We start from the raw sequence: 23,633 nt of genomic DNA, 5'->3' as shown, positions 1-23,633 counted from the left end.
TCCTCCTCCTCCTCCGTCTCCTCCTTTATAATGAAGTCGAATGATGGGAAGCAGGAGAGAGAGAGAGAGAGAGAGAGAGAGAGAGAGAGAGAGAGAGAGAGAGAGAGAGAGAGAGAGAGGTTTACCCCCTCCACTAACCCATGTCAGTGTTATATAGACACCCATTCTTCATCCCTTTTCTTCCTCCATTCCTCCTTCCCTCCCTTTCTTCCCTCCCTTCCTCCTCTCCTCTTCCTCCATCTCTCCCTTCTTCCTTCCCTTCCCTCCCTTGCCTTCCCTTAATTCCTTCTCTCCCATTCCTTCATTTCTCGCTCCTTCCCTACTTCTCTCCATCTCTCCCCTCCTTCCCTCCATCTCTCTCTCCTTCCCTCCCTTCCCCCCTAACCCAAAGGCAACTCATGGCATTAATAATTCAACTTATTCTGTGTGTGTGTGTGTGTGTGTGTGTGTGTGTGTGTGTGTGTGTGTGTGTGTAAGAGGGGTCGTGCGGGGGGGGGGTAAATATTTTATAGTGTAGGGGAAACGAGAGAGAGAGAGAGAGAGAGGGGTGGGGGGGGTTGCTGTGGTGGACTGGGGACAAGGATTGGAAGGAGGAGGAGGAGGAGGAGGAGGAGGAGGAGGAGGAGGAGGAGGAAAATGTGTAGTACGATAATAGGGAACGTAAGGTAAGGTAAGGGGGGGAGGGGGGAGGGGAGGGAAGGCCCAGCTGTGTGAGAGATTCCTCCTCCATCCCTCCCTCCCTCCTCTCCATCCCTCCTTCCCTCCCTCCCTCCCACTCCAAGGTCACCCTCCCAATGCCCTCCACACACACACACACACACACACACACACACACACACACACTTTTATCTTTTTTTTTTCCATTACATTAATTTATTTTTTTTTTTTTTTTTATATCTCTCTCTCTCTCTCTCTCTCTCTCTCTCTCTCTCTCTCTCTCTCTCTCTCTCTCTCTCTCTCTCTCTCTCTCTCTCTCTCTCTCTCTCTCTCTCTCTCTCTCTCTCTCTCTCTCTCTCTCTCTCTCTCTCTCTCTCTCTCTCTCTTAACCTCAGGTCCAGACAGGAAACACGAGCTCGGGTCACCTTCAGGAGGAGGAGGAGGAGGAGGAGGAGGTTAAGAACTGGTATTAGGTTTGGAGGTTGAGGGAGGAAGGAGAAGGAGGAGGAGGAGATGACTGGGGTTGTGTGCTTGCTACTACATAATCGTCTTCCTCCTCCTCCTCCTCCTCCTCCTCCTCCTCCTGCTTTCTTGAATTTTAAACTTGCCTCTGACTAGAGAGAGAGAGAGAGAGAGAGAGAGAGAGAGAGAGAGAGATTTTATATTGATCCTGAAACATTATCCATGAAGAGAGAGAGAGAGAGAGAGAGAGAGAGAAATCGTCGAGTTAGCAAGAAAGGAAATTGAGAGAGGGAGGGAGAGAAGAGAGGGAGGGAGGGAGAGGTGACAGGGAGGAAGATCGGAGGGAACATGGTTAATCAGAAGGGGAGGAAGGGAGGAATGGAGGGAAACAGTGCCTCTCTCTCCCTCCCTCCCTCCCTCCCTTTTTCTCTCCCTCTTTCCCTCCCATCATTGATATCTCTGAGACACGCTTTTCCTCTCTCCTCCCTTTCCTCCACTTCCTTCTCCCTCTCAATTTTCCTCTCTCCCTCATTCCCTCCCTTCCCATTCTCGTATCTTTCTTTCCCTCCTTTCCTTTCCTTTACATCCCTTCTTTCTTTTACCTTCCCTTTTTATTTCCTTTTCTTTATTTTCTTCTATTATATCTTTCCTTCCAGTACTTTCCCTAACCCTTCCTTTCCTTTCCCTTCCCGTCCTTTCCCTTTCCCTCCCTTCCCTTCCATTCTCATCCCTTCCATTCCCTTCCCTTCCCTTCCCTTCCCTTCCCTTCCCCACCCTCTCCTCTCTTTCCTTCCCTTCTGTTCCCTTCCCTTTCTTTCCCATCCTTTCCCTTCCTTTCCCTTCCCTCTCTCAACTCTTCATCTCCTTCCCTTCCCTTCCCTTCCCTTCCCTTCCCTTCCTTTCCTTTCCCCTCTATCCCCATCATTCCATTTCTCTATCCATCTGTGTGTGTGTGTGTGTGTGTGTGTGTGTGTGTGTGTGTGTGTGTGTGTGTTAGTAGTAGCTTATGAAGACTCAATTTATCAGTTTTAGTGTTTATTTGTGAAAGGCAAGCGAAGGTCATAAGGACTCTCTCTCTCTCTCTCTCTCTCTCTCTCTCTCTCTCTCTCTCTCTCTCTCTCTCTCTCTCTCTCTCTCTCTCTCTCTCTCTCTCTCATATCTGTTCTGAGAGAGAGAGAGAGAGAGAGAGAGAGAGAGAGAGAGAGAGAGAGAGGTTATTATAATTAGTATATATAATAACTCCTATCTCAGTTTTGGCTAGCGTTGAAAGTTGCTAATCAGAATCTCATTAATTATTTTGTTTATGCTCATTATTTTTTTTTTTTGTACCGTGAACTTGATACCTTATACGTCTCTCTCTCTCTCTCTCTCTCTCTCTCTCTCTCTCTCTCTCTCTCTCTCTCTCTCTCAGTGCCTTTAAAATCATCTCTTCCTCCCTTTCATGGCCTCCTCCTCCTCCTCCTCCTCCTCCTCCGCCTCCTCCTTTTGATTTTCTTCTTGTAAATGACAGGTTTTGGACAAGTCAACTTCGGTGTGTGTGTGTGTGTGTGTGTGTGTGTGTGTAACAGGTGGTGACTCATACCTGGCAGACGAGAGAGAGAGAGAGAGAGAGAGAGAGAGAGAGAGAGAGAGAGAGAGAGAGAGAGAGATCGGTATTGTGGAGGAGTGGAAGAGAAAGGAAGAGATAAGAAAGAATGGAGAGAGAAGGGGAGGGAAGAAAGGAAGGAAGGAGGAAGAAATAGTAATGGAGGGAAGGAGGGAGGGAAGAAGAGAGAGTCAAGGAGGAAGAGAGAGCAAGAGATGGAAGGAGGAGGAGAGATGGAGGGAGGGAGGGAGGTCTTTGTGGAGAGTAACCTGGCTTTCTCTCCGTTGGGGTCACAGTTCCCTCCACTGGGTAGGAAGCAATCTCTCTCTCTCTCTCTCTCTCTCTCTCTCTCTCTCTCTCTCTCTCTCTCTCTCTCTCTCTCTCTCTCTCGTCAATTTCTGTAGCGTTTCTATCAATTTCTAAAAGCATTATTATTATTATTATTATTATTATTATTATTATTATTATTATTATTATTATTATTATTATTATTATTAAGTAGAGAGGCAGGAGTTGGATACTATAAGCTGCCTGTTCGTAATAATAATAGCAATAATATTTACAACAACAACAACATTAACAATTCTACTGATGTCACGTTTGTTTGTTTACTGTTTTTGTTTTCGTTATTTGTGTGTGTGTGTGTGTGTGTGTTTCTGTATCACTAAACATTGTGTAGCAGGAATCATCTTTTTAAATATATTTACAAAGTCTTTTTCGATTTTACAGGTGTCATTTTTGTCTATTTCATTATTTTCTGTACATCTATATTTATTGGTATACGTATCTAATTTTCTGTATGTATGTATATATGTGTTCTTGCCCTACTAAGTTCACCATTCATGATTTTTCTCTGTACATGTATTTCCTTATATTTGATTTACAGATGCTTCTTTTCCTGCATTTCCTTTTTCATGTCAATCTATGTATGTGTTCTTGCATCACTAACCTCACTCTTCATCTTGCAGGAGTCAGCGAGGGAGCGAGAGAGTGCCATCTCTGCCGCCACCACAAGCGATGAGTGCCACAGGTGCAAGAGTGGCGGCAGTGACATCACCTCCTCTGGGAAGACCACCACCGCCACAACCACCTCTGCTACATCCCCCGTGCCGCCGCAGGAGGTGAGGGAGGCGCTCAACTCCCTCACTGTGGAGAACAAGCTGCTGAAGGACAGACTCGCGCAGCTTGGCGTGTCCGTGGAAGCCTCGCCACTCTCGGACCAGGAGAAGGAGTTACTGCTGAGCAAGGTCTGCACTGTGTCCCAGGTGAGTGCATGGAGCATTTTATTCTATTTTATTTTATTTATTTATTATTTTTTTTTGGGGGGGGGGGGTGATGGTCGGCCCCAGCGTGTTAATGATACAGGCAAGTTTTTATTGTAGAGCCATATTGCTTGCCCCCCAGAGCCCATTTTTGATCCTCACTTTTAGAGAGAGAATCTAGAGTCCGGGTTGATAGTTGGTCGTCAGGGCAGCATGTGGGTAGTTTTAGGCCACTCGGCGGTGACTGAAAAATCCTAGCTTGTGGCAGTGGGTGGGATGTGAACCTGCATCATCCTGGACACTGTGCTGGCATGTTAACCTCTCAGCCACTGCCTCCCCTGGTGGTGATCCATTCTGGTTTCTATTCATCATTACTATTATCATGTTTAGTCACCAGTCATATCACAAGCACTATAAATATAACATTCCAGTGCTCACAGTTCATAGTCCACCTCCCACACATTTCCGGCTCATGACTGTTCCTGTAGGTCACTCGCGCCGGCCCAATATCGTCTACCAAGAATTGAAAAAGAAGAGAAAAAAGAGAAAAAGTACAAGAAGATGAACAAGAAAGAGAACATTGATAACAAAAAAGATAACAAAAACATGAAATCAAAAACAGACAGACGAATATGAAAACAGATGAACAAAAACCACAACAAAATTAACAAGAACGGGAACAGACTGGCCCAAAATCGTCTACCAAGAATTGAAAAAGAAGAGAAAAAGAGAAAAAGTACAAGAACAAGACGAACAGGAAAGAGAACAGTGATAACAAAAAGATAACAAGAACACGAATATGAAACCAAACGAACAAAATTAACAAGAACAGGAACGGAAAACGAAAAACAGGAACACAATCTCCGAACGCCACATCTCTGAGCCAACAGTGACGGCTTTCCCTCACGGCTCAAGTTCACCTCAACACAAAAAGTTTAATCCCACCCTGATATACCTAAGCATCTCGTCTTGGGCCACAGAAGCTCCTCCCAGTCACCTCTCAAGACATACTGATCCCTGGAATAGAGACGGCCAAGGAGGAAGGGAAAGGGAGAGGGCGGGTGGGCGTTAGATTAGCTCCTGATAAGATTGTCTGTAAGCTGATGTTATCACCCGTTGTTGATTGTGTGGAGCAGTGTGTGGCCAGCCCAGGGAGTGACAACTACGCCATCTCTTTCTTCTTCATCCACATCAACATCTTCCTCCCTCAGTGCAAGGAGATACTGGTTGTGTGTGTGTGTGTGTGTGTGTGTGAGAGGTGTTGTGTGTGTTAGGGAGGCACATCCTTAACCACAACACCTGAGAAGTTGAACAAATGACAGCCACACCTCATTGTCATTTCCCTTCACCTCAAGGTCCTCCTCCCACAGTCCATGGAGTTCGTGTTGGTGGGAGGCTTTTGTACTCCTGACATAACACTTGAAAGGCTGAACAAGTGGCTGGATACTTGAGAAAGTGGAGTAGCTCAGGGTGTGTGCTGGGGAGACCGTTCCTTGGCTAAACAAGTGGCTATATACCATACAAAACAGGAGTGACTCAGGCTGTGTTGAGGAGACCGTTCCTTACTCCTGAACATAAACAAAGAGGCTGAATGAGGACCACCATACCACAAGAAAGACCTCAAGTGACCCTGAAATCAAGAGGCAGACACATTACAAGAAAGAAACGTGAAATCAAGAGGCTGAACGAGAACCACCATACCACAAGAAAGACCTCAAGTGACCCTGAAATCAAGAGGCAGACACACTACAAGAAACCACCATACCACAAGAAAGACCTCAAGTGACCCTGAAATCAAGAGGCAGACACATTACAAGAAAGAAACGTGAAATCAAGAGGCTGAACGAGAACCACCATACCACAAGAAAGACCTCAAGTGACCCTGAAATCAAGAGGCAGACACATTACAAGAAAGAAACGTGAAATCAAGAGGCTGAAAGAGAACCACCATACCACAAGAAAGACCTCAAGTGACCCTGAAATCAAGAGGCAGACATGGTACAAGAAAGAAACATGAAATCAAGCACTTAACAAGCAACAACATACCACAATACAGACCTCAAGTAACCCTGAAATCAAGCACTAAACAAGTAGCAACATACCACAAAAATAACCCAAAGTTACCCTGATATCTGTTCATGCACACCAAAACCAAAACTTTGAATACAAGGATCGAGTCTTGTTGATAAAGAGTCTCACAGTCAATCAAGGGTGAAGCTGGCTGACTAGGAAGGTGGCTTTTCTGTGGTTGGTTCGCCGGGCATGGTCCTCGCTCAGCCATGGCCACCAGACGCAAGATTCCAAGGCGCCTGTCCAAAGAAGCCTTCCGCCAGCTTGTCACGTCACCACTCCGGAAGATTAGTGGCAACTCCAATCACCAGCATCCACCCCAGCCTTCCTTCCAGTCCCACGTAACCGTCAACAGTGTAGGTCCTGGGTGCTGTGCTGGGGGGAGAGGGCAGTGGGTGATCTTATTTGTTCCTGTTGTTATGGTTATTATTATTATTATTATTATTATTATTATTATTAGTAGTAGTAGTAGTAGTAGTAGTAGTTGACCTCTCTTATGGCCACTCTTTTGAACTTTTTATATGGGCTGTGATTAGTGGGCTTTTTTTTCTTCCCATTATTATCTTTTATACCCTTGAGGTGCTTCGTTTACTGTAAAAAAAAAAGATCAGTAGTAGTAGTATAGTAACAGATGTGTGGGAGTACTTGGATACCTTATTATATATGAACAGATGAATTTTGAGTGAGGGAAATATTTTAAGATTGTTTCTAAGCCAGGTACATCAGGTCAGTGGTTCTTATACTCTTCCTGTGTGGGTGGTGATTCTGGTGGTGTTTCCTGGCAATGGTGTTAGTGTTGGTGTGTGACTTTTCGATGAATTTTGAATGAAGAATATGTGTAAGTTTGTTCTAACCCAAATGCTTCATATCACTGGTCCCCAAACCCTTCTTATGTGGGTACAGTGTCCATAGCAGTGTTTATTTTTTATTTTTTATACAGCAAAGGAGACCGCTCAAGGGCAACAAAAAGTGCATGGAGGGGGGGGGGGGAGTCCGCTACTCACCGCTCCCATAATAGACAAAAGTAAAGAGAGGTCAATTCGGGTGGAGAGGTGCTTCTTGGTCATAGAGTTTGTGTTTGTGTGTGACGTGAGTGTTTGCTCCCCAGAATGGCGGCGAGGGCGAGGACCCGTCTTCCTGTGCAGACCGCAACGAGTGGGACAACAAATCCACCTCCAGCGTGTCGGAGGTGTCGGTGGCGTGTCTCCAGGACCGCATACAACAGATGGAGGAGACACACTACTGGTGAGGCCCGACTGTATGCTAGTGGGGGGACACATAACACATATTTTTCAGTGTGCACCAGTCTGTATTATCTGTCCTGGGTGATAGATATACTCTTATTGGAATGTCTGAAAGTAAATTCTGTTGTAATTACATAGCGATTAATATGACCTTGCACATTCATATGGTTCTCTTAAATAACAAACTAATATGGTGAGGTTCCCCGCCACAAACCTCTGCCTTCCCTGCAATAGTAATATGTATGAAAAGAGTAACAAGACCAACAAGAGAGAGTAATAGAGAGGTACACATTAGCACACACATGAACACAGTATACATAATGATTGAGGGTTTCCTTGGCTGTGTCGTAAGTGCGAATCTTTTTTTGCAGCACCAATGAGGAGCTTCAGGCCACGCTGCAGGAGCTGGATGACCTGCGGGAACAACTGGCTGAGTGTACGCTGGAGGTGCAGCAGCTTCAGGAGGAGAAACAGGTGGGTGACGGAAGGACAACACACCTGGTTATAAGTGCAAGTGAACTATGCAGGTGCTTGGGTCCCCTCTGTCTGTAAGGGACATCCAAATATTCATTACTTGGAGGAATAATTAATCTATTAGTGTTTGATAATTTGAGATTAATTATGAAGTGAGATCTAATAATGTACTAGGGCAAGGAGGTCTCAAATAGCACAGAGCACATACTGAGATGAACAAAACTCACTGAGAAATTGAGTTATGAAATTAAATAGTACTGTCCATTGGTCAGAGAATAGCTTAAAATCAATAATATGTGCTCATGTATCCAATAACTCCTTGATATTTGGGACACTAACATACTCCTATATACCCACACAGTCTTATTCAGTGGTGTGTGTGTTTTAGGTCATCCTGGAGTCCCTCACGCAGCAGACGGAGAAGCTGGCTGAGTCACGCTCCCAGAACGACACCCTCAAGCACATGGTGATCCAGCAGTCCGAGAACAGCCAGGACCTGTCCCAGTGTGAGAAGACCCAGCGACTCATGGAGCTGCTCAAGGTGCGTAGGTCCTCAACAACCACAGAGCAGGGGCTAACATGGGCAGGGAAGTGGAGGCATGCATAAGTCGTGAAGGAAAAAGAGGAAGTGAGGGATTGAACTTTTACCTTTGTTAAATGCAAGTTGCAGTCCCAGTAATATCTCAAGAAAAATCAATAAATAGTGATCATTGCTGCTCTGAAGGAGAATACATGTTCAGTAGTATCCTCAGTAGGGTATAATCATCAAGTTTTGAGTGTCATGGACCTGAACTTTTACAGAGCGCCCAAGAAGACCGGGAGCTGTTGCAGATCAAGCAGGACGAACTGGAGCAACAGCTGACCAACACCAAGGAGGTCGAGGAGCGCTTCCACCGGGAGACTCAGCTCATCAGGGACAGGTAAGGCTCCCAGGGCAGAGTTCACTGGTTGTGCCCTGGTACTACATCACAACGGCTACTCACGGCCCCATTTTACTGAAGTCACTAACATAGGTCATACTCATAGGTCATGTATGGCAATTCTCTTTAAGTTGCCTTAGAGATTCTGGAAGCATTAAGGACTTGAATACCACATAACCCAGGGAATCTAATATACACACAATACATAAACATGCAATAGACCACTCACACCCCATCACACTACCACACTGTCACTGCACACCACACAGACCACAGACACGCCCCACAGCCCCTAACACGAAGACTGCCGGCAGGATGAAGTTGCTGGAGGCCATGGTGGAGGCTGCAACCAACGAGAAAAAGGCGGCGGAGAACCAGCTAGCGGAGGCCCAGGAGAACTGTAAAGCCTCGGAGATAGAGACAACTCGCCTCAAGACAGCTCTGGAGGCAGCCAAGGAGAAGGTGAGGACGAGCGGGTGTCATTCTTATCCCTCCCTAGGACTTGAACTCTTGCAGGAGGGACATGATGAGGGTGTTGTGTCTCTCCTTATCTTCCTCCATCTGCTTTTGGTTGGTGTATAACTTGGCTTACTTTTATTATTATTTTAACTCCTGGTCTGCTTCCTACTTGCATCATTGACCATTCTAAATTAAATGGTAGAGTTAGAGGTGCTTCTGTTAACCACGTAACTGCGGATTTCCTACAAGAAGACCTCACCAAGCTACAGGAATGGAACAAAAAGTGGCTGCTACAGTTCAGTGAAGAGAAATGTAAAGTCATGCATACCAATACCACATGGGAAACACTCCACTATCCACCACAGAGGCAGAGAAAGACCTGGGAGTAAACGTCACCAGGCTACCAGTGAAGGTGAAATCCGTGCCAGTCGCAGTGGACGGATTAATCAAACATCTCCTTCTCACTATGCCAATACATCCAATCGACATATAGTTTCCACAAAGGTATAATGACATCATCCACCTACAGATCACAGAGTTGGAGGCAGCCGTGATATCAGGCGAGAAGAGCAAGCTGCCCGACGTCCTGGAGAGGGTCAGGCAGGAGAAGGACGCCCTGGAGAAAGAAAACGCAGCCCTCCAGCAGCGTGCCAATGCCTCCGCCTGTGAGAATGAGCGCCTCCGGGACCAGATATCTGTGTTCCAGGACGAACTCATGGTAAGCGGCACACAAGTAAGTGGTATCGGTCCTGACGTTCGTTGTTTGTCGTGGTGTTGTGTTGTTGTTGTGTTGACGTGATTTGTGTTGTTGGTTAGTTAGGCTGTTGTGTTGTTGTAGCTCGGTTGGTCTCTGATTCTGATTCTCATAAAAGTGTTCTTCTCTGATTCCTCTTCTTTAGTGTGTTAGAGTTGCCTTATGTGTGTTGTTAGGTATACTCTTTTACACATATATTATTCCTTTCTATACTTTTTCACACTTATATTCCTTCACATTCTCTTCTACACATTTTCTTTCCCACATTCATTCCTTGCTATGCTCTTTTAACACATACATTTCCTTGCTATGCTCTTTCTAACACATACATTCCTTACTATCCTCTACACATTCCTTCCTTCCTATTCTCTTCTACACATACATTTCCTTGCTATGCTCTTTCTAACACATACATTGCTTACTATCCTCTACACATTCCTTCCTTCCTATTCTCTTCTACACATACATTTCCTTGCTATGCTCTAACACATTCCTCCCTTCCTATTCTCTTTTACATATACATTTCCTTGCTATGCTCTTTTTACATATACATTTCTTACTATCCTCCTTAACACATTCATTCCCTGCTCTTCTCTCTTACACATACATTCCCCTGCATCCCTGTTTATCTTTCTGTCCCTCTGTAGGTTAAATATTCTCTCAGTGTTTTGTATCTCAGTCTGTTGGTGTGTCTAGGGAGGAATTTCTTCTCTATGGACTTTATTTTTCAATGTGTTTATCCTCTCTTCCTATTCCTTATTTATTTGGTCATCTTCCTTTCTTCTGTCTCTCTCTCTGTTCTTCATCTTATTTCTCTCAATGGAGTTTCTTTCTTTTTAATATATTTATCCTCCCTTTTATTCAATGGGTCATCTCCCTTTTTTCTCTCTCCTCCATCTTATTTATCCTCACTCTTTCTTCTCAATATATTTATCCTCCCTTCTCTTATACATTGGGTCGTCTTTCCTCTTTCCTTCTTTCTCTGTTCTCCCCCATCTTCCATCCTGCTTCTCCTCCTCCTCCTCCTCCTTTTATCCCTAAATATCTCACATAATTGTCCACTGCTAACCTTGTCTGTCACTCATTCTTGTGGTGTCTTCCCATCTATACTCTCCTGCCCTTTCCTATGCAGCATCCCAAGTGAGTATATTGAGATTCTTACCCCTTCTGCTTTGTGTGGTGTATAGCCAGTGCAAGTCTTCTATAGGTTATGTTTACTGCTTGAATGTTCCCTCTTGTTTAGTTGTGGTAAGAGAAATGTTAATCTGCTGTACCCTGAACTCATGACTCAGTAGCTCTTTTCTGACAGGCCAGGTCCATCCCTCCTCTTTCCTTTATCTCCCTCTCCCCACTCCCCTTTCTTCCTGTATCTCCCTCCACCCTTCTTAGATCGTCCCCCACTTCTCTCTCTCCCCCTGTATCTCCCTCCACCCTTCTCTGATCATCCCTACTCCCTTTTCTCCCCTTTATCTCCCTCTCCCCACCCCTGTCTTTCTTCATCTCACTCCACCCTTCTCTAACCATTCCCCACTCCCCTTTCTTTCCTTATCTCCATTCTCCCTTTTCAGACCATCTTCCACTCCCCTTTCTCCCTCCTCTCCCTAGTTTATCCTCTGCTCCCCTCTCTCCCTTCCTTAATCTCCCTCCACTTTCCCTAGACTTCCTGTGGCTATGCTCAGAGGAGGGTACAGAGTCACAGTGAGTTCATGGTTGGTGATAGCAGTTGTGTCCTGTAACCCTTCCACCTTAGTTTTTCTTAAAAGATTTTTTTATTAGATTGTCAGGAAGCTTTAATCTTCCAGTAACTTTCATTGCACTTTCAGTAAGCTTGCCTGCCATTGTGCCTTTTTTCTGCCTAATGCTAGTTTTAGAGGCTTGACCTTCCATATATACATGTGTAAAAGTTAAATAACGATGTATAGTTTTTTATGGCCATGTTTAGGCAATTGGCTTTTGTGGTGATACTTTCCAGGCCATTGAACTTATTCCTCAACTGAACAACTGACATGACTGGGGTCAAATTTTACACAAGATTGACTTTTACACAAGTATATATGCTTTCCTTTGTTTCAGACAGACTCTTTGGGAACTTTGTCTTACACAAATGAGATGCTCACAGTCACTGGATCATAACTGCCTTGCACTGAATAACTTTCTCTATGAATTTGGTAACCCCGTCCTTCAGTGCTTAACACTCAAGGTGTTTTGGTGTCTTACTATCACTTTTAACTTCCCAGTAACTAGATCACCTTGGTTACTGAGTTATACTATACTCAACAACTTGGTGATTGAGGTAACTTCTCTCAATACCTTAAGACAAAGTCTCAATGTCTTATCATTCTTCTTCATTTGCTGGTGACCATTTTGTCAGGCAAGCTCCCCCAAGGCATAGAGTTTAGAATGGAGCCACAAGTCTGTGGCCCTGGTTCAGGCCCGGCCTGACACTCAGCACATAGCCACCCAGCTGTTCATCCTTCATATTGGGTTGGTTGACCAATTAGTACCTATGGAAACCTGGGAAAGATAAACTGTGGTAACCCGAATGTCACTCTGGCCCCCACCACAGGCTCAAGAGTCAAGTAGACAAAGAAGAACAGCAACACAACATGCAGATGAACTTGCCTCCAATTTTAGCTTTACCCTCACGTTGCTGGCCTGCCACACCCAGTCACCCCACAGCTTTCTGCTCCAGTCACCCTCATAGGAATTGTTTTAGCTTTGTCTTTCATTGCCAGAGGTCTTCGTTTTGTGTTGCGTCATCAGTTTTTATTTCCCAGTAACCACTTTATTGGCCTTTCCCATCCAGTCACCTCATAGCCTTTCTTCTCTCTCTCTGTCAGCCATGTAGGGAACTCAGCACCCATTCAGTTTCCTCTCCCCTCACCAGGTGGCGCGCAACAATGCCAAGAGTCAGCTGGAGGATGCAGACTGGAAGAAGGTTCAACTGGAGACAGAGCGGCTGCAGCTGCATGAGGAGGTGGAGGTGGTGAAGGCCACGGTGGAGGACCTGAAGCTCACCTGCCAGCGCCACCTGGAGGACAAGAGGGAGCTGAAGGCAAACCTGTCTGAGGCGCAGAAGAAGCTCCAGGAGGCCAATGAGAAGCTGCAGGAGAAGGAACGCTTCATCACCGAGGGCAGGGCGCAGCAGAACAAGAAGGTACGCATGACACTCCTCCCAGTGCCAAGCTGGGAACCACTTGTACGTGATCAGTGTCTGCATCTGTGTTCATGTGTCCAGGAAAAGATACAACATTAAGTCTCTCTTCAGGAGGAGGAGTGGCAGCAGTTCCAGAATGACCTGCTGATGACCGTCCGAGTGGCAAATGATTTCAAGACTGAAGCGCAACATGAACGGGAGAGACTGGAGCAGGAGAACCTGGTGCTGAAGGAGAAAGTCAAGACACTGGAGACAGAGAAGACCAAGGGTGTGTGTGGGTGTGGGTGTGGGTGTGGGTGGTTGTGGATGTCTGTGTGTGGGTGGGTGTGTTTGGAGTCAGGGAAGGGAAGGACCAGTCACTGTACTTTCTTCATGCATTTGCAGAAATATTTCACTCACAATTCTTACACCAAGTTCCCTGCTATACATATTTCAGTGTATGCGTTAACCTTTTGTAAGTCACTCCTTCTTCCCTCCATTATAAAAATATTATCCATGGCATCACTGACCACCTAAACTGGACCTCAAGAAACTAACTAAACAATTGGGCGTTTACACAAGTATTTACAATATTTCAAGTTCAGGTTCCTTTCAGTGTTAGGGAATTTTTGTGTCAGTCGCAGTACAAAAAATGTTATGGGTTGTTTCTATGCATTGAAGGTACAGTGGCGTGGTCGTTGTATTGTTAAGTGTCTGGAGGAGTGTAATGGCTTGCTTATCCGCTTTGTTCTTGCATAAATCCTGCGTTTGTTTAGAGGAGACAAAGACAAACAGTAGCTGAGTGGAGTTGTGGAAGAGACAGACAGACAGTAGCTGAGTGGAGTTGTGGAAGAGACAGAGACAAACAGTAGCCGAGTGGAGTTGTGGAAGAGACAGACAGTAGCCGAGTGGAGTTGTGGAAGAGACAGAGACAGACAGACAGTAGCCGAGTGGAGTTGTGGAAGAGACAGAGACAGACAGACAGTAGTCGAGTGGAGTTGTGGAAGAGACAGAGACAGACAGACAGTAGCCGAGTGGAGTTGTGGAAGAGACAGAGACAGACAGACAGTAGCCGAGTGGAGTTGTGGAAGAGACAGAGACAGACAGACAGTAGCCGAGTGGAGTTGTGGAAGAGACAGAGACAGACAGACAGTAGCCGAGTGGAGTTGCTGAGTGTTTTAGAGCTCTTGTGTAATGTTCATATGTGTCACCCAGCCATAGGTAATATAAGCAAAGTTTTTTGTGTGATATTTGCTGTTTTGGGCTTCAGATAGTCTAGATCAGTGCTCCTCAACTCTCTCTGGCATCATCTCCCCCTCTTGTGGACGTAGGAAAGGTGGTTGAGTCGATGGCCACCAGTGTTTCTTATGTTAAAATCTTGACTTGAAAACTATACAGGAAAAAGATTGGTTTCAAGAGGAGGGTATCAGGACACCTCTCCTCCCAAAATGACCTCTCTTTTGGCCACTCCTCTTAATTTTTTTTTATAGGAGCAGTGATTTGTGGGCCTTTTTTTTCATAATTTTCTTTTTTTGCCCTTGAGCTGTTTCCTTCACTGTAAAAAAATATATATATACTTGCTCACTTAGTTAGCCATATGATTTCTTTTGATTATTAATACTAACTTTCATGTCTCCATTTGACAACTTCACGGAGCAACACAGATGGGACTTACGATTCCCCAAAGAGCTGTCGACCCTTTATCTCCTCCCCTCTAAGATGAACCATCCACCTGGGTTTAGGAGCACTGGTGTAGATGTTTTACTGTGGCATTAAGAACAAGTGTACATAGGAGGTTAAGTAGCTTTACAGACCAGCACATGTCTCCCTCCCTCATCGCTCCTCCCTGGTTTTCCTTCCCTTTACTTCTTAGTTGATAGGATCTTCATACTTTTTGTTCCCTTCTTTTAAATGCTGTTTAGTGATCTTTTTTTCTGTTTTCACTCCATTCTTTAAAATGTCAGAAATCACCAAAAATTGTGGCTGGTGGGCTTATTGCTGTCCAGTCCATCAGATCTCCACTTTTGTGTGAGTTGATTGGAAAATAACATCATGTACTCTATTGCCTGTTAACCCTTTCAAGAGGAGAGCATCATGACACCTCTTGATCCGAAATTAATAACTATATTTTGTTGTCCTTATCTACTTTTTACCAGGGCAGCTGTTATGGGCATTTTTCTCATAATTCTTTGCCCTTCTTGGCCTCCCTATTATGCCATAAGAAAAGATTAAAAAAAAGTATAATTCTTCGCTACATAAAAGAAATTTGGACACCCCAGATATATTTTGAGGCCAAGCCCAATGGAACAGTGCTCAGGTTTTACACACTAGAGACTGCATACCCCTGCCATTCTTATCCCCTTCCTGCCTGTCATCCCTCTATCCCTCCCACACCTTCCCTCCTGACATCTCATTCTTCCCCCATCCTGCCTTTCCTCTCGCCACTCCTCCCATACCTCCCCTTCTGCTTCCCCTTCGTTCTTATTCCTTCCTGCCTTTCCTCCTCACCCTCCCTCCTACCATCCCTTCATTCTTCCTCCCTTCCTGCCTCTCATCCTTCCATTCCTACCCCACTTTTCCCTCCTGCCATCTCCTCATTCTTCCCCCTTCCTGCCTTTCCTCCCTCCATGTCTCCTCACCCTCCCTCCTACCATCCCTTCAATCTTCCTCCCTTCCTGCCTCTCATCCCTCCATTCCTACCCCACTTTCCCGCCTACCATCCCTTCATTCTTCCTCTCCTCCCTTCCTGCCTCTCATCCCTCCATTCCTCCTCCTCCTGCTTCTCTCCTGTCCTCCCCACACCACCCTCCTGTTGCCCCTGCCCTCATACAGCTCACAGCACCCACCGTTTTGTTGCCACAGCCTCGAAAGTGTGTGCTCCTGTAGGCAATAGCAGTACCACCAGCCTGAACAATGGTGGCAGCGACCGCCGGTCAGTGCGCACCATGCCGTCAGCGCTGCCTAACGGCGACCCTAGCATCCTCGCTGACCGCCGCAACACTCGCCCCCTCGCCAGAGGAGACTCAAGGGTCAAGTCTCTCATTGGTGAGCTTTTCCTGGCCCTGGCTGGCTCCCGCTGGGCCTGCTAATGTTTTCTTGATCAGCAGTGTGTGGATTCCCAGCTTAACACCAGAGGGATCAAATTATACCCAAAAATTCCTGAACCATGCTAGATGTGTCACAGTGATTATAGAAACTTTGAAAAAAATATTATTGTCTGTGATATGGATAGAATTAATGTAAATGCAAGTTAAGATTGTTTCAGTGAAGTAATAGTATTGACAAATTGTCAACTATGATTTAACAGTTAAGTTAGCCAGTCCACTCTGCTTATTGGCACAAAACAAAAAGTCTATAAAGAGCATTCCATGTATGAAATTGAAACCAGTAAGACAGTTTCATTATGACTTGTAGAATGCTGAAAAAATTCCTCAGATGTGAAACAAGTACAAATTGATGTCCTAAAACTGATCTTTGGCTGGACGAGACATGACACCACCTTGCCAGCTGAGGAGATTTGCTTTACATGCTTTCAGGAGAACCTCTGTTTTGTGCTTCAGTGGTTGTGTGTTTTTGTGTGTGCCTTGCCTTATCAGCTTCACACATTCCTTGTTAAAAAAAATGAAAATGAGAACACAGTAAGTCTTGGGTATACAGTAAAAGGGAAAGAAGTGGTCCCTAAAATATGCAAGGACAAATTGATAGAGAAAATAATCATAATTCAAACTCTTATGAACTAATTTTTGTAGTTGAAATAATGGTTCCTAAAAGATATAAAGGCAAAATTATATATAGAGAAAAAAATGATTGAAACGTGAATTAATTTTTGTACGTGATATAATGGTCCCTAACAAATACAAAGACAAAAGTATATATAGAAAAAAATAGTGATTGAAACTGATGTGAACTAATTTTTGTACTTGAGATAATGGTTCCTAACAGATACAAAGACAAAATTATATATAGAAAAAAAAAAAAAACTAATATGAATTAATTTTTGTACCTGAAATAATGGTCCCTGAGAGATTCAAAGACAAAACTATAGAGAAAAATAATCTTAATTCAGTCATCAAGAATTAATTTTGTATCTGAAGTGAAGTTATCCTGAGTTTATTGTTTCCCTCTTGTCAATTATTTTCTTTTACCGCTCTCATCAATGCCTCCACCTCACTGACCCCCTCCATAAGCCTTAACACTCGTCATCCACTCCAGCTGACCACAACTTCCGCCCTACAGAGTCCATAGAGAGTGCAACGCGGCAAACTCGGTCAGGTTCTCGCAGCTCCTCCACCTCCAGCCTCTGCAGCACCTCCAGCGAAGGGAACATCAACAACAACAACAACAACAGCAACAAGACCAATACCCCCATCCTGAAACGTGCAGACACAGAGGTGAGGGACGGGAACTTTATTATATTTTTATTTATTTATTTATTTATTTGCGGCAAGGGAGACAGGTCAAGGGCACTAAAACAAAGTAGGTCGATGTATTCCCAGAGTATGATAAGGAGTGGTCTGTTTATTTCTATGCATCACATTTACTATCAAGTGTTCCATGTATTTTCAGAGTATGATTCGGAGTGGTCCTTCCTCCCCCCTGAAGGACGCTAGGAACACCCTGGGCTCACAGTCACCTCTTCGGGCACTCCAGAGAAATTCCTTCTCGGAGGGCCTCAGCCAGTCCCAGTCCACCTTCTCCAAGTCCACGGCCGGGACCTCCAACCTCTCCAACACCGTCAAGCTGTCGGACAAGACCACCACCAAGATCAGCAGCATGGGGCCCCCGGGAGACAACAGCGTGTCCAAACCCATCTCCATCCTGAGCAACAAACTGGACCACAGCATGCGGCGGAACAGCTACGGACAGGTGGGTGGATGGGCAGGAGGATATCGGTTAGTTCTTCCAAGCTTCCTGTACTTATACTATAGATGCTTGTGTAAAGGTAGAAAAAAAAGTAGTAGTAGTGATGTTTTAAGGCCAAGTTGAGAGGATTAACTTCAATATGGACGTTACTTTTCTAGTGGTGTTAAATTTATTCTTAAGTTGAGTTCCTTTTAGTCTTGATAGGGGGTCAACTTATCCATGAGTAAATATAACAGCTGTAAAAAACAGTAGGCCTTTGTAGTGTTTGTATTAAGGTAATTAAAACTCTGTATCTGCATTATTTTTATTACCAACTCTTCCAATGGCTTACAGATCAGTGCTGTCGGGGACAAGAAGGACCCGCTGGCCTCCCTTGCCCAGAACGGAGGCTCCAAGAGGAACGCCCTCCTCAAGTGGTGCCAGAACAAGACGGTCGGCTACACCAACGTCGACATAACCAATTTCAGCTCCAGTTGGAATGACGGCCTGGCCCTGTGTGCCATCCTGGACACTTACCTTCCTGAGAAAATCAATTATAAGTTCCTCTCACCTCAGAACAAGAGAGAGAACTTCCAAGTTGCAATATCAGCGGCAGAGTCTGTGGGCATCCCCAACCAGCTGGTAGGTGTACAGAGTAGTAGTGTGGATTAGCCCTTCCATAAGCTAAGTTTAGTTGCAATTTGGGGAACATCTTCAGGCTCAGTGCGCCTATTTTTATACATGGGAGCCGGTGTGATTGGTCTGTGTGCGTGTGGGAGGTGCGACTGGGGTGTGTGGGTGTGGCATAGGTCATGAGCCAATAGGAAGCCAGCTCACGACCTTCGCTGCACCTCCCCACCCGCCGTTCACAGACCTAAAACTCCTCACCCAGCCTGAATATGTTCCCCAGGTAGGAATAAAACATCGATATAGGAACTTAAGTTTTGGGCAGCTCCTTGGGGCTTTGGATGCTATTATAAGAGAGTTGATAAGACAAAGAGAGAAAACAACAGAAGCTGAACAGGTCCATTACGGGTTAAATTTTTCTCAGTGGGGACTGGGGCCTCTTAGAGCTTTGTTACTGGTACTCACTGCTGTGCTGCTCACTACTGTTGTTTGTTGTCTTGATGAAGTCAGTCCAGCACTGAGTGTGACCACTTCTCTATTTTTCAGGATGTAAGTGACATGATCACATCCGAGCGGCCCAACTGGCAGACGGTCTACACGTACGTCACCTCCATATACTGCCACTTTGAAACCTGAACCTTCCACGAGTCATCCTGGACACAGTGAGCCTCTGCTTGCCGTGGGAGGTCAGGTGGCCCCCAGCTTGTCCTGTGAGGTGCTGTGCCGCCCAGCATGTGTGTCCGCCCGTGGAGCAGTCCAGTCCCTGCCGGAGCACACTGATGAGCGGCCTTCTTCAAACATGACATTAGATCATATTTTTGTACACTCATTGCATGTAGGAAAGATTTAAGTATACATATATCATTACCATTTAGTTATTGTGAAGTGCCTTTTTTTAAGAGAAATATACATATTTTTTCCTTATTTTTATGTATACATTGTGCAGTTTCTTTCAATCAAATTTAGCTCTATTGTCTGTATTCCAGCTCGTGGTAGCTGCGTTCTCTTTCCATGGACCATATTTATGTATTAATAAGGAATGAATCTGTCTAGTCTGATATTTTTTTTTTTATGGAAAAGACAAATATAGAATCTTGCTGTTCTTACCTGGCTGTGTGGAGACCAGAGGTGTCTGAGGCGGTTCCTGAGTACAAAGAGGAACACGCAGGGGACGGGTCTGATCCCCCGCCGAGAGGGAGGGAGGGGGCGGGGAGGTGGCAGTGGTGCTCCAGGAAAGTTCTGTCAAGAGGGTAGCTGTGATAACTTCTCAATAACTTCCAGACTATTTCCATTACCTATACACTGCTTGTTAGAGTGCCTGCCTGCCCGCCAGTGTGCCAGCAGGTAAAGCTCTGGCTCCAGTTGGCTGGGTACTAACTGAGCTGTGAGGGTTACAGTGCTGGGGGCCTACAGCGGTACATAACATTTTTATGCATGGAATAGGATGCAATGAATAGTAATAATTATTTCTTATCTATTCCTCACTGAGCTATTGAGGATACCAATCAGCTTTTTTTCTTAAATGTTTAACTTTAAAATGTGCACTTGAGTGTACATGAGTGAATTTCCATAATCGAGCTGTGCCTTACCTATTTACCGAGAAACTTGCTTGTAATGAACTGTAATAAGTGTAACCAACTGCATGCTTCCATAAGTCAGGAAGGTGGACGCCTTGGCCACCACACAAAGGTTAGCTCCACACGCTCATGCCATGGACCTGTGGGTTGGTAGAGGAGTCATTGCATCTGTGTATAAAGTGTTCATTCAGCTTCTTATCTGTCTAAAGGTCTTACATTATTATATTGTACAAAGTTTTGTAATGACAGTTCAGTGGACCTGTTGCAGTGGCTTTGTATTTTTGCTTGTACATAGTTAATATTTAGGTTTATGGTGATTACATATGCAGTACATCTAGTGCAACAGTGCATGTATGCTTGCAAGTTCCTATAGCACACATGAATGCAGTATTATAATAAACACTGAAGCTTCGGTGCTGTGGTGTCATATCCTTAAACCAAACAACTAAGTAAATGACATGCTTGGGATTGCCCTAAAATAAAAGGTGGCTTGAGGGATGCTGGGAAGGTTGGGTATAAAACGGCCTCATCTGCAGCCTGGATTTAGGGAGATGAAAAAATCTGAATCAGCAACCAGGAACTACCAAACAAAGCCTATGAAAGCTGTGACCTGCGACAGTATGGTTTGAGACTTGACAAAATGCTCCTATCTCAGAATCACCACAGTAACTAATGAACCTCAAATGAAAAGGCAGAGAGAGGGAACTGACCTAGTTCACAAGTCAACTACTCTTATGACCCGCTGTTGAAAAGGTGGCGGACAGCAACGACTCAATGGTGTTAAAAAAGTGGCTTGTTAGTCACGTTTTCACTCCAAGTACAGCACAACAACCCCTAGTATGCGACGCTATTGAAACGGACAGAAAAAGACGCATTCCATCACTTTTTCAACAGCGCGCCATACTACGAGTTGCTGTGTTGAGATGAAACATAAAAATAGTCACGTTTTTATTCCAAGGACAGAACAGCAACCCCTTTTATGCGTCACTATTGAAACGGACAGAATAAGACCCATTCCACCACTTTTTCAACAGCGCGGTATACATACTACGAGTTGCTGTGCTGAGATGAATCTGAGATGAAAATAGTCACGTTTTCACTCCAAGTACAGCACAACAACCCCTATTATGCGAAGCTATTGAAACGGACAGAAAAAGACACATTCCACCACTTTTTCAACAGCGTGCCATACTACGAGTTGCTATGCTGAGATGAAACTGCTGGAGGGCGAATGGGAGAGATGTCAGGGGTTACTATTACGTTTGCCCTTGAGCTGTCTCTCCCTTGCTGTAAAAAATAAAGTAGATGGCTGTATTATCACAACAACCAAGGGTATGACACTCTTTGGGAAGTAGAAGGAGATGAAGGGTTTGCAAAATGATATTCCACACCACTAAGAGGGATATGACACTGTTGAAGCGAGGAAAATATCAGCTTCCAACACGCATGATTTTGTGGACAAGGAATCGGTTCACAGTAGACGTTCGTGACGCTTCAACGGGCCAGTCACAACCAACCGAAATATCAGCAGGAAGGATGTAGAATTACTCCACCGTATTTAAAACTGGCATGCAACAACGTGGTTTTTTAACTAGTTATCTAAACACTTGACATTAATAAACTCTAAAGGTTCGAATACGATCGCTAAATTCATTCGCCAAGAAGTGAGCAAAGCAAAGTGCCATATATGAGTGGGTATTGTGCTAATCCTGCCCAAGTTGAAGGCGAGACACGGGACATAACATTATCACGACTTCTTTATTGAATGGGTGAACATTAATCAGCATCTAACTTCTGCATATCATTTAGCGTTGGTCAAAGGTTCTTACTGTGTTGTCAGGCGAGGAAGAACCCACCTGTCTGCAACACGGTAGGAATCCTAATGAATTCATATTTTTACTCGTGAAGTGGGACCGCATGAAGGACGGCCGTATGATTTTGCGCACAAGGCATCGGTTCAGAGTCGAGATTCGTGACGTGAGGTGACCTGCTTGCATTCCTTAGACCCCAACCATTCCCCAGCAGCCTACACCCGTGCGTTTTGGGGGGAGACAGCCACAACAACTGAATATAACCATCTGAAATAATAATACGTTAAATTTTGTGCGCAAGGAATCGGTTCAGAGTAGAGATTCGTGACGCCGCAGCGGGCCAGTCACAACCAACTGAAGAATTAACATGAATAACCTGCAGTCACTTCACCATACATGTTTTTATCCCTTAGAAGAAATCACACACCAGACATAAAAAACGAAGCCAGTCAGGTTACCAGTAATTAGTGTCCGTGACGTCAGACCGAGGCAGTGCAGAAAGACACTTAAAATATTGGCGCTCTCTGGACGTTGTTACTCTATCTCCGCGAAGACTTTCATGCACGAGGGTATTATTTTTGTCATGGCTGTAGTGTGCTTAGATAAACTGGATATATGGTGAATCGTTGGATTTTCCTCTCAACGCGAAAATATATTCACCAAATGATACTCCTGAGGGAACACACACACACACACACACTCGTCCCACTTAACTATGCTTTGCTCACTCCTTGGCGAATGAATTTAGCGATCATATTCGAACCTTAGGATTTCATTAATGTCAAGTGTTTAGGTAATTAGTTAGAAAATCACGTTGTTGCATGCCAGTTTTAAATACGGTGGAGTGATTCTACATTCTTCCTGCTAATATTTTGGTTGGTTGTGACTCTGGCCCGTTGAAGTACCACGAACCTCTACTGTGACCCGATTCCGTGTTCAGAAATTCATACGTCCTTCCTGCAGTAGTACCGATTCATGAGTAAAAATATAAAGGATTCCTACATTAAATTTTGTATTCGAGAAAGAGAACTGCACCATGGACGAACATGAGATTAAGGAGTCTTTGCAGAGACCTAAAAAACGAAGCCTGTCATAAAACTCTACTGTGAACCGATTCCTTGTCCACAAAATCATGCGTGTTATTATTTCAGAAGATTGTATTCAGTTGTGGCTGCCTCCCCCAACACGCACGGGTGTAGGCTGCTGAAGAATAAGTTATGAATCTACGGAATGCAAGCAGAGTGAGTGAGTGAGTGCGTGGTGGACAAAGCCATACTTGCTTGTCCTAGGTCGTGAGTATTGATTAAACGTGCACTCATGCACACACACGCAGGCAATGGTCTCTCTCTCTCTCTCTCTCTCTCTCTCTCTCTCTCTCTCTCTCTTCTACACACAAAGGCTTACACTGTCAATTAGAGGATGATGATTTCATTCATCTTTCGTACCTTTGAAAGTAGGCCACACACAGGACATCTAGCTAAACAGGGACTTCCGTGGGGTCACCGATACCCACATACCAATCCCCCTACATAACATTAGGTCATTCCACACACTAAGGCTCATACCAGTACTTCGCTCTTTCATATGTCCCCATCAAATAGAACAAGAAGAAATCACAATTTGAAGATAAATGGTAAAAGATTCTCGTCGTACGAAGCTAAACACTTCTTCAATCGAGTTGTTAATGTTTGAAACTCTCTACTCTGTGATATCGCTGATAGTACAACAGTTACGGCCTTCAAGAATAGATTAG

General features: G+C 44.7%; 1 protein-coding gene and 1 long non-coding RNA gene across 7 annotated transcripts in view; one reads left to right on the top strand and one right to left on the bottom strand.

Moving 5' to 3' along the window:
- Positions 1-20,481, top strand: part of LOC126996235 (cytospin-A-like) — a 141,786-nt gene extending 121,305 nt beyond the window's left edge. For 4 of the 6 annotated variants that reach the window (XM_050856600.1, XM_050856602.1, XM_050856601.1 and 1 more), the window contains 14 exons: positions 3,673-3,969; positions 7,145-7,281; positions 7,652-7,754; positions 8,143-8,295; positions 8,556-8,674; positions 8,989-9,136; positions 9,663-9,866; positions 12,775-13,044; positions 13,156-13,312; positions 15,886-16,068; positions 17,260-17,414; positions 17,590-17,889; positions 18,220-18,507; positions 19,039-20,481. In XM_050856600.1, coding sequence (XP_050712557.1) covers positions 3,673-3,969; positions 7,145-7,281; positions 7,652-7,754; positions 8,143-8,295; positions 8,556-8,674; positions 8,989-9,136; positions 9,663-9,866; positions 12,775-13,044; positions 13,156-13,312; positions 15,886-16,068; positions 17,260-17,414; positions 17,590-17,889; positions 18,220-18,507; positions 19,039-19,128 — 2,604 coding nt within the window. In that variant the 3' untranslated portion in view covers positions 19,129-20,481. The remainder of the gene's footprint in view (positions 1-3,672; positions 3,970-7,144; positions 7,282-7,651; positions 7,755-8,142; positions 8,296-8,555; positions 8,675-8,988; positions 9,137-9,662; positions 9,867-12,774; positions 13,045-13,155; positions 13,313-15,885; positions 16,069-17,259; positions 17,415-17,589; positions 17,890-18,219; positions 18,508-19,038) is intronic. The other 2 variants (XM_050856599.1, XM_050856603.1) reach the window with 2 other exon arrangements.
- On the bottom strand, positions 4,041-6,230 carry LOC126996237 (uncharacterized). The gene is made up of 3 exons (XR_007751114.1): positions 5,932-6,230; positions 5,744-5,837; positions 4,041-5,679 (listed from the first exon to the last, which is right to left on the bottom strand). It is a non-coding gene; the product is annotated as an uncharacterized LOC126996237 (long non-coding RNA).
- Positions 20,482-23,633: the final 3,152 nt, after the last annotated feature.

Source organism: Eriocheir sinensis, chromosome 9 (assembly GCF_024679095.1).
Source record: "Eriocheir sinensis breed Jianghai 21 chromosome 9, ASM2467909v1, whole genome shotgun sequence".
NCBI classification, from domain to species: Eukaryota; Metazoa; Arthropoda; class Malacostraca; order Decapoda; family Varunidae; genus Eriocheir; species Eriocheir sinensis.
Note: the sequence above shows the minus strand (reverse complement) of the source record. Positions and strands in the feature narration are given on the sequence as shown.